The sequence below is a fragment of the Bidens hawaiensis genome, unplaced genomic scaffold, assembly GCF_021521415.1.
Source record: "Bidens hawaiensis isolate Kalapana, Puna unplaced genomic scaffold, B.hawaiensis_p1.1 tig00012269_1, whole genome shotgun sequence".
NCBI lineage: Eukaryota > Viridiplantae > Streptophyta > Magnoliopsida > Asterales > Asteraceae > Bidens > Bidens hawaiensis.
In genome coordinates, this window is record NW_027491994.1 from 33,196 (window position 1) to 44,521 (window position 11,326).

Below are 11,326 nucleotides of genomic sequence, written 5' to 3' on the forward strand. Positions count from 1 at the left end.
GCCTATCATTATTCACTTGGCCATTGAACACAACATCATTTGTATCTATCTCGTCCTCGAATCTAGGTATAATCCAACCATATCCTATTCCGTTATTTATTTATATATCGTTTGATTATTCCCTTTTACTGTTTTCAGTTTCGAATCATGTTTATTTGATTTGTTTCTTCAACGATTAACTGTACTTTAGAATATAGATCAGTTGATTTAGTGGATAATGATTTTAAATCATGTGATAATTATCGTAAGGTTTATTAATCCTGCTGAATGAAATGAAATCATACCATATGACATTTGATCACAGATTGGATTTTTAATAATCTCATGGTGTTTGGGATTTGCTTGTTCAAATTGTTATCTGCGCATTGTGTTTTCATAACTAGTTTTGTGCAAACCGAGCCATTAGCTGAGCTGAACTGAGCGCGGTTTGGTTTGTAAACGAACCGATCCAAGTACGAGCAAGTTTCAAGTCACGAGCTATTTAAAAAATCTTGAATTGGTACCGGCAAGTGAGCAACAGTTGAATTTTATATAAATATGAAATCTTAGTATAAACCAGTCATAATATCCACCACACAAACAATTATATATTATGTATATACACAAATAATTCGAGTCGAACGACTGAGCTCGGCTTCCTTAGTAAATGTTCCTAACCAAGCTGGTTCGGTTTGTCAATCGTCCGATTTCTAGATAGTTTTTTCGAATGAGTTTCTGCTAATATTTAAAACTGGTTATTCGAAACAGTTTAGTTTCAATAATAATATACCCTATGAATATATGCTAGTAAAGGTACAATTGGTTTTACTTTGTTGTATCATTTTTTTTATTTGTATCTTTTTAAAGACTTATTTCAACCTATTGATGTTGGATGCTTTATATTTGTATATTTCTTGTTTATGGCCAAACAGAAAACTATAGCCTGTCTGAAATAGGCCCTTTTATGATTTTTTCTTAGCGTGTTAGCTAACTTTTAAAGTTATATGCGATAGATATATAACCGTGTAAGTAAATACCATGTGGTCCTTTTCATTTCCTTATATAGTGGGAAGACACTTATTATATGGTAAGGACTGCTAAACGGGTCATATTTACCGATTGAACCCGGCACGGCCTGGAAATTTTACACGAACCCAAACACGACATGAACCTGAACATGACACGTATATTCACTGGTTGACACGAACATGGCCCGTTTAGATAAAAGTAAATATAATTGAACACATTGTGATAGAGTCTAGAATCTGGACTCAAGCAAAAGATTCGATTACTTAGATAAAAGACCCAATTCGAGAAGGGTTAGTCTCCATATTACAATTACAATAGAACTTGATATATTTTAGATAACTTAGACTCCTTGAAATAGAATAGACCTAGCTTTATTTATACTAAAAAGGTCATAAGGAGTTTATCCACTAAATACGCCTCTTGACTTTGACTCCCCTAATTCAGCCCTTGACTCTCCTAATTAAGCGACTTTGACTCCTTATAGATGACTTTGACTAGGTCCAATAAATAGCTTTGACTTTGACCCGACCCTTTTTGTGTGATGGGTCCGTATCAATACTTCCCTCCTGCAGAAACGACTTGTCCCCAAGTCGAGTCGAAAAGGATTGAGGAGGTTCTTGTAGACCAGGATCAAAAACCTTGAATGATGACAACACCAATGGAGCTGAATTTGATAGCCAAGCATTTGGTGGTAAATGAGCTGTCATGAGCTGCTTGAAGGTAACTAAAACCATCGTCCTCGCTGCTGTCATTTGTAACTTATGAGTTTGGCCGTTAATAGAAAACACCTTCCAATTTGCTTGTATTGGAAAGCACCCACTCCCGATCTTCATGTTGTTCAGCGTACCCTGAAACTTCATTGTTGTGTTTGTTTCACAAAAGAGTGCATGTAGGCTGATTTCAGGGATGTCTTCATGGTGGTTGATGGGTTCGTCACCTTTTTCAACAATTTGATCTTCTTTCTCAACAACTTCAAGTGTGAGGGTTTGAAGGTCCGTCTTGGGATGGTGTTTGGTGCTGAAATCAGGGAGTATGTGAGGTGTAGATATGCAGGAGGTGATGATGTTTGGCACGATAGTAGATGGAACCTTGAAAGTGGTAGGTTGCATCCCTTTTATGTGTTGAGCGTCATCTAATCTGCCAGAATCGTTACCTGATTTCCCATGTTGTGGAAGGTAGTGTGCTTTAAGGGCCGCTATCTCATCCCTAAAATGACATTCTATAGCTTCAAGGCGAGAGTTAATGACCGCTAGTTGGGCAACAACGGAATCAATATAGGAACCTCCGTCTTCTGTGGTGGAATGTACCATCATTTCCCGGCAATGGAACCAAATGATAGAGTCTAGAATCTGGACTCAAGCAAAAGATTCGATTACTTAGATAAAAGACCCAATTCGAGAAGGGTTAGTCTCCATATTACAATTACAATAGAACTTGATATATTTTAGATAACTTAGACTCCTTATAGATGACTTTGACTAGGTCCAATAAATAGCTTTGACTTTGACCCGACCCTTCTTGTGTGATGGGTCCGTATCACATTGCTACTAAGTTTGAACACGAACACATTTTCTATAAAAGTAAATGAACACCAAAAAAAAACACCCAAATAGTACATTGAACACATTTTCTATAAAAGTAAATGAAGGGTTAAACTGGTCAACCCATGAACCCCTGGGTAGAGATGAACACTGCCCGTTTAGATAAACATGTTCGTGGGTTCAACCCGAAACTGGCACGAACCTGTTTAGACTAAATCCAAACACACAAATTTCATGTTAGGTAGCGTTTCGCGCCATATATTCACACCCTATGGTTGATCGACATAAAGTGAATGTATGTTTTTGAAACACATACCGTATGATTATACTAACAAGCATCTTGGCTCTATTTTAAGTTATTAGTCTGTGATTAAATTCTTCCGATAAAGTTGGTATAATTTTGAATTCACTAGAACCAGATTGTTTATGTTTAAGAAATTAACTTTAAATTGCAGGGATTAAATCTTAAACTCAGTTTTATCACTCACTATGACTTCAAATGCTGGTAACGAGAACTGCCTCGGGTGGGCCGCACGGGACCCATCGGGTTTTCTCTTGCCTTACAAGTTCAACCGCAGGTCTGCTTCTACTTTCCAGTCAATTTCAGGTAAATAACTGAAAGTTTCACTCATCTTCAGCAACATTTAACTGCAGGGATGTCGGCCCCGATGATATTTCAATAACCATCACCCACTGTGGAATTTGTTATGCGGATGTTGCGTGGACCCGCAACGTTCAAGGACACTCCAAATATCCTTTAGTACCCGGGTATTTACAAATACTTTTGACATATTATCATAAACTCATAACTAAATTTCAGTAACCTTTAAATGGGTTGTTTTCTTATTTGATGGTCAAATGAATGAACATGAACATATGCCTGGTTCTTTCCTTTTAATTTTGTGAACGTCTGTTTATGCTTGTTCATTTAATTTCGTCTAAGTTGGTTTGTTTACTTTTGTTGAAGTTTGATCTTTTACTTTTGTTTATGTATTCATGTAATTTTTCGCCATACAATTTAGTCCGGTTTTATCTAATTAAATATATCACCAATTACAATTTAGACAAGTTTTATTATTTTTTAGGCCCAACAATTTGATGTTAATGCTTACTTGTAACTGGTATTCGCTTAGTTATGGTCGTTTATTTTCGTTCATCCATGTTCAGTTATATTTGTTCGTTTTTGTTCGAGAACTTTTCGTTTATACTATTAACGAGCACATTCATTTTCTTAACGATTGAATACAAACAGGAAAACCTCGTTCTTTTTAATCTCCCTTTAACCCTCTTGAATGCCACCTGCCTACCGCAAACTGCGTTTATTCATTTTCAAGATAATAATTTTGTTCTTTCTTGTACAGTCACGAGATTGTTGGAACCGTCCAAGCCATCGGTTCAAACGTGAAACGTTTTAACATTGGGGACCACATTGGGGTAGGCACATACGTAAACTCATGTAGAGAGTGTGAATATTGTGATGATGGTCTTGAAGTCCAATGCTCGAAAGGCGCTGTATTAACATTTGACGGTATCGACACCGATGGCACGGTAACCAAAGGCGGATATTCATCCTACATTGTCGTTCATGAACGGTAAGTTCGTTTATCACAGGTTTCAGTTGCCAAACACGGTTCTAAATGGGTATTATCAAACTTGCAGATATTGTTACAAAATACCAGAAAACTACCCTTTAGCTTCTGCAGCTCCTTTGTTGTGTGCTGGAATAACTGTTTGGACACCTATGGTGGACCATAAGATGAACAGGCCCGGTAAGAGTTTAGGAGTTATTGGGCTTGGTGGGCTTGGGCACATGGCGGTTAAGTTTGGGAAGTCGTTTGGGTTAGACGTCACAGTTTTCAGTACGAGTTTGTCAAAGAAAGAAGAGGCGTTGAATGTGTTAAAAGCCGATAAGTTTGTTATCTCGAGTGATAATGAGGAGATGAAGGTGGGGCCCGTATAAGTCGTTTGTAATGCATTTAAACCCGATTAGTTTAATAAGTTGCTGTTTTTAATGCAGGCAATGGAGAAATCGCTCGATTTTATAATTAATACCGCGTCTGGGGATATCCCGTTTGATCAGTATTTGTCGTTGTTGAAAAGTGGTGGCGTGTTTTCATTGGTTGGGTTTCCGAGTGAAGTGAAGTTTCATCCTGCAAGCCTTAATATAGGTAATTAAGTGTTCAGTTGTACCCTCGGGTGGTAAACGGAGCCATGTTCATGGGTTAGTGGTAACCCTGAAAATCATGTTAGATATGTTAACCCGAACGTGCACAAATATTCACGAATTGAAATTAGCATGACCCATTTACCTCGATTCTTTTATATTTTTTCTATATTTTCTCCAATTTTTTGAACTGACATTAGGTTTTAATTTCAGTTTCTCTTTCAATTTTTAAATTTGATACAAAATACCCAACAATTTTAAATTATGACATAAAACAACATTTAATAGAAATCCAAATATTAGACGAGTTAAACGGGTCAACCCAAACCCATCCTATTTAGCTAAACGTGTTCGTAGGTTTGACCCGGGCATGTTTAGACTGAACTCAAATCTATAAATTTCATGTCAGGTGCATATCGTGTCAGAAGTTTATACCCTTGTTACTTGTAGCACAAGTAATGATCAAGAATCATGCATATTGATGTTTATAATAACATATGCAATTGAATCTACAGGCATGAAAACTATTGCTGGCAGTATTACTGGTGGCACAAAACAAACACAAGAAATGTTGGACTACTGTGCAAAGCATGAGATCTACCCGAACATAGAGATAGTCCCGATTCAGTATGCAAACGAGGCTCTTGAGAGGTTAATCAAGAAAGATGTCAAGTATCGATTTGTGATCGACATTGCCAACTCACTTAAGTGAATGTAGATATTACCTAAGATACAAAAGGTTCGTTTTACAGTACTCGTTACAAGAATAATATCATGAAAAACTATGTTTTGCATGTGTAACCTTATGGAACCTTGAATATGTACTAAAATGAATTTTCTGCAAGGTGGTTGTTTTTCGTTTGTAACCGTGACAACCTGTTACTAGTAAACATTGATATTAGTAAACGGCGTGTTAGATGCATGTGGTTTCAATTAAATGGCAGATAAAAAAGATATTGGTTATAGTTTTATGCGTGATAGCTTTGGACGAGCGACAGACGTATGAAACATTTCAATGAGAGAGTGCTTATTCAGCTCTCTTGAAAATGGAATCTATTCCAAACATACATGCCATGATTTCTTTCCTTGGCAACGAATCCAGCAACACTCGCATAAACAAGGATATCATAGAAATCTCAAATTGATAGGAAAATATAAACCCAAAACATTTGGGTTAGATAACGGGATGTAATTCAGTATTTGTGTATGGTGTACTTGAGTGGGTCTAGGGATAACTTTAAAAATATAGACTCGGCAAACATGTATTTAAGTATTTAGTTCTCAAGTCGTTTTTGAGATCTGTCTCATACCTGATTTTGGGTAATGAAAATGTTAATCAATAAAGTTTTACCATGACTTCATAAACGAAGTTGTGTGATTTTGAGGGGAAATGGATGAAAGGTTGTGACCCACATATGTACTCTGCTCACGAGCCAAGCTCAAGTTTTGATAATAGCGCTCGAAACGAGCCGAGCTCTCGAGCTCTGTGTAAGTTAAGCAAGCCGAGCTTAAGCCTAGTTGAGCTTGGGCTCGGCTCAGCTCGTTTGCGACTCTAGTCATCATGTATTTTGTAAAAACTGGACAAGACACTCAAGACTTGTGTACATTTTTGTTGGTTCAAACGAATAACGTTATGTTTTAAACACGAATTTGTAGTAATGTCTACGAAACTTCAGTCATCGACTTAAACATTTTATGAGATCATCTAAAGTGTCTATTTGGTTAGGTTGGGACCTATTTTCCGTTTTCGATTTCTTTTTTTTAATAAACATTTTACAAGAACCATGGGTGTAACAAGTACCCCTTATGGATATCGAATTCTAACGTAGGGGCACCGTAAATTAGAACAGATGTTCTCGCCAAAATGAAAGTACCCTTAATTTATCCATTTCCTTCATTTTCCGGGAAAGCGCATTTGTGACATCATTGAGTCGAGAAGTCTCCAATTAACCGAGTCAAATGCCTCGTCAAAATCAACCTGTGCACCATGTGACAAGCTCGTTTAGGATCAGCACGCCTTCTGTTACGTTCCTTTCTGCCACGTAAGCTGAAATACTAATACCAAAATATAATCGGTGTTTAATGCAAGTTGGGTTAGATTTAACTCTTACGAACCTGCTACAAAGCGCAGACCACCCACTAATATATATATATAGCTATGATATTTTGACTTATAGGGCGAGTTTTGAAAACCCAAGGAACTCGTGCAAACCATCAAACCTTTTTGGGATTTTTACGTGTTTCTTGTTTCTAAACTAATCAATTACATCAATCTAAAAGATCAATTCCATTTATCAGATATCTTATTATTTTGATTATTCTTCTAACACTTTGCTTAATTAAGTCAGCTATAGTGTTCTTAATATAATATAATAAATTTCTTAATAGCAAAAGAAAAAGTAATTAAATTAACAGGAGGACATGACTGACTAACTTTATTGGGTGATGACGGGAGCCGTGACGGACTGTTATCTTTTACACAATATTATGGGTGATGATGGGAGCTGTGACGGATGTTGTTATGTTTTTAGTTTAAAATACACACACACGCCCGCATATAAAAACCAACCGCGTATCGTTATTCGGCAATCATTTCTCAACTCAGATTCGGAATCCAGGTATACCGTACGTTATCTATTTTTATATTTTGCTTAAATATATATTACTTACTGTTTTAAATTTCATACGCGAATTATTAGTATATGTACGTGTTTTGATTGAAACACATATATACCATTACCATATGATTATTATTATTATTATTATTATTATTATTATTATTATTATTATACTAACAAGCATCATGGCTCGATCTATGTTAAGTTGATAATCTACTATATATATATAAAAATCTTCCAAAAAAGTTGGTATGATCTTGAATTCATGATAATGTATATGAATTATATATATAAATATCAATCTGCTAGCTAGAACCAGATTGTTTATGTTTGAAAACTTAGAAACCTTTTTCTTTTAATATTTCAATCAATCAATCATGCCCAGTGAAATCCCACCGACAGCAAAGCTATAAGTAGGGTCTGGGGAGGGTGGGATGTAGGCACACCGTACCTACATCCCAGGGATTAAATCTGTTTTTATATTTGCAGGGATTAAATCTTAAACTCTGTTTTTATCACTCACCATGACTTCCAATGCTGGTAACGAGAACTGCCTCGGGTGGGCCGCACGGGACCCAACGGGTATTCTCTCTCCTTACAAGTTCAACTGCAGGGATGTCGGCCCCGATGATGTTTCAATAACCATCACCCACTGTGGAGTTTGTTATGCAGATGTTGCGTGGACCCGAAACGCTCAAGGACACTCCAAGTATCCTTTAGTACCCGGGTATTTACAAATACTTTGGCATATTATCATGAACTCGATCATAACTAAATTTCAGTAACCTTCAAATGGGTTGTTTTATATTTTTTTAAATAAACGAACGAGCATGTACATGAACACGTGTCTAGTTCTTTATTTTATTTTGTAAGTGCTCGTTCATTTGAATTCATCTATGTTTGTTTGTTTAAGTTTGTTCTTTTACTTTTGTTCATTTATTCATTCAAATTTTTTAGGCACATTACACTTTAATATATACAGTATTTTTTTTTTTACTTTAAAAACGAAGTTTTATATAATTTACTATAAAACGATTACAATAAAGTGGCAGGCAAACGATTACAATACAGTATACTAATATGTTTAAGAACTTTTCATAACAAACAAACATAAACAAGAAAACCTCGTTCGTTTATGTAAGATCGTTTACCTCTTGAATGCCACCAGTCTACCGCAAGCTGCGTTTATAGATTTCAAGATCATAACTTTGTTATCTTTCGTGTACAGTCACGAGATTGTCGGAACTGTCCAAACCATCGGTTCAAACGTGAAACGTTTTAACATCGGGGACCACATTGGTGTAGGCACATACGTAAACTCATGTAGAGAGTGTGAATATTGTGATGATGGTCTTGAAGTCGAATGCTCAAAAGGCGCGGTGTTAACATTTGACGGTATTGACAGCGATGGCACGGTAACCAAAGGTGGATATTCATCTTACATTGTAGTTCACGAACGGTAAGCCCGTTTAATAAACGTGTCGGCTTTTAAAAACACGGTTCTAAATCCATATTATTTTAACTTGCAGATATTGTTACAAAATACCAGAAAGCTACCCTTTAGCATTTGCAGCTCCTTTATTATGTGCTGGAATAACTGTTTGGGCACCTATGGTGAACCATAAGATGAACCGGCCCGGCAAGAGTTTAGGAGTTATGGGCTTGGTGGGCTCGGTCACATGGCGGTTAAGTTTGGGAAGTCGTTTGGGTTACATGTGACGGTTTTTAGTACGAGTTTGTCAAAGAAAGATGAGGCGTTGAATGTGTTAAAAGCCGATAAGTATGTTATCTCGAGTGATCATGAGGAGATGAAGGTGGGACCCGTATAATCCGTTTGTAATGCGTTTAAACCCGATTAGTTTAATAAGCTTGGGTTTTTTATGCAGGCCATGGAAAAATCGCTTGATTTTATAATTAAAGAAATTGGATTTTAATAATCCCAACTTAACAGTTGGCCAATAATAATCCCAACTTTAAAAATAGCTGTCACTGGTCCCAACTTCCACACTATTTGTTTTCATTGAACCTTCGTTAAAATAAACTTAACGGCGTTAAGTATTTTTCAAATTTCAAACTGATATTTTAGGGCTTTTGATCAGAATGAGGATACGAGTCGATTGATGTAAAACTTAACTTGAAACGGTGCTTCAAACAACTTGATTTTTGTTAGTTAATTGTTTAAACGCCGGAATTGAAGCATCCTTTAGTTGTTTGGACCACTGTTTGGAGGTAAGTTTTACATCAATCGACTCGTATCCTCATTCCGATCAAAAGCCCTAAAATATCAGTTTGAAATTTGAAAAAAACTTAACGCCGTTAAGTTTTTTTTAACGAAGGTTCAATGAAAACAAATAGTGTGAAAGTTGGGACCAGTGACAGCTATTTTTAAAGTTGGGATTATTGTTGGCCAACAGCATTAAGTTGGGATTATTAAAATCCAATTTTCCATTAATTAATACTGCATCTGGGGATATCTCGTTTAATCAGTATTTGTCATTGTTGAAAAGTGGCGGTGTGTTTTCGTTGGTCGGGTTTCCAAGCGAAGTGAAATTTCTTCCTGCAAGCCTTAATATAGGTAATTAAGTGTTCAGTTGTACACTCGGGTGGTAAACGGACCATGTTCATGGGTTAGTGGGTCAACCCCGAAAATCATGTTACACATGTTAACCCGAACATGACACAAGATTCACGGGTTGAAATGAGCACAACCCGGTTACCTCGCACTTTTTATTTCTATATTTTTTTTAAAATTATTGATTTACAACAATAATAATATATATGTATAGATATTAACATGTACATTTAAGCTATAAAACTTTGTCAGACTCTCTTTCAGTTTCTATATTCTATTATAAAATACCCATCAATTTTAAATTATGACATAAAGCAACATTTAATAGAGATACAAATATAAGACCAGTTAAACGGGTCACCCTAAACCCATCATCCTATTTAGCTAAACGTAGGTTTGACCCGGACGTGTTTAGACTAAACTCAGATCAGTAAATTTCGTGTTAGGTGCATATCGTGCCATAAATTCATACACCTGTTACTTGTAGCTAAACGTAGGTTTGATCAAGAATCATACATATTGATGTTTATAATAACATATGCAATTGAATCTACAGGCATGAAAACTATCTCTGGTAGTATTACTGGTGGCACAAAACAAACACAGGAAATGTTGGACTACTGTGCAAAGCGTGAGATCTACCCGAACATAGAGGTCGTCCCGATTCAATATGCAAACGAGGCTCTCGAGAGGTTAATCAAGAAAGATGTCAAGTATCGATTTGTGATTGATATTGCCAACTCGCTCAAGTGAATGTGCATGCTACCGAAGATCCAATGTCCGTTTTCAAATACCCGTTATGAGAATAATATCCTGAAAAACTATGTTACGTGTGTGTAACCGTATGGAACTTGATTATGTATCAAAATAAATTTTGTGCAACATGGCTGCTTTCTTTTTTTTTTATTTTTGTAACCGTGATATTGTGTTATCATTAAACATTGATATTAGTACTGGTGTGTTAGATGCATGTGGTTTCAAGTTAATGGAAATAAAAAAGATATTGGTTATCATTTTATGCGTGATGGCTCTGGACGAGTGGTAGATGTATAGAACTTTTTAGTGAGTTCTTATTTAACTCTTAGAAAATGTAATTTATTCCAAACATACATGTAAAGATTGCAAGGTTGATGGGCTGGGTTGGTTGTTGGGTTTGATAGGTTTAGGTTATGATGGGCCATTTAGAAGGAAGAAAAAAGGTTAGGATGTGTTTAGACTTTAGATTAAGATGGGTTAACTTTCTTATTTTTATATTTTTGAATGGCGGTTAGGATTGGAAAACGGTCAGGTTGGGCGGGTGTGGGTCATGTTCAGAACGAGTTTAGGTCGGAACATGTCAAATAAAAAAATGTTTTTTGGTTCCTAGTTATTCTTTTTGTTTTTATAAAATTTGTTCTCTCTACATTCTTGCAAGTAACATATA

The 11,326-nt window shown here is 36.1% G+C and overlaps 1 protein-coding gene and 1 pseudogene across 2 annotated transcripts; both read left to right on the forward strand.

Annotated features, from left to right (window-relative positions):
* The first annotated feature begins 2,989 nt into the window (after nucleotides 1-2,989).
* LOC143540521 (putative cinnamyl alcohol dehydrogenase 1) lies at nucleotides 2,990-5,652 on the forward strand. The gene is made up of 6 exons (XM_077033555.1): nucleotides 2,990-3,127; nucleotides 3,204-3,317; nucleotides 3,911-4,141; nucleotides 4,209-4,494; nucleotides 4,567-4,717; nucleotides 5,229-5,652. Exons 1-6 carry the CDS (start codon nucleotides 3,039-3,041, stop codon nucleotides 5,423-5,425), a joined length of 1,068 nt encoding a protein of 355 aa, XP_076889670.1. The 5' UTR covers nucleotides 2,990-3,038; the 3' UTR covers nucleotides 5,426-5,652.
* A 2,171-nt stretch (nucleotides 5,653-7,823) lies between these two features.
* On the forward strand, nucleotides 7,824-10,712 carry LOC143540522 (putative cinnamyl alcohol dehydrogenase 1; annotated as a pseudogene). Its single transcript, XR_013136606.1, has 6 exons — nucleotides 7,824-8,058; nucleotides 8,560-8,790; nucleotides 8,861-9,145; nucleotides 9,218-9,241; nucleotides 9,780-9,906; nucleotides 10,460-10,712. The product of XR_013136606.1 is annotated as a putative cinnamyl alcohol dehydrogenase 1 (transcript).
* The last annotated feature ends 614 nt before the right edge of the window (nucleotides 10,713-11,326 follow it).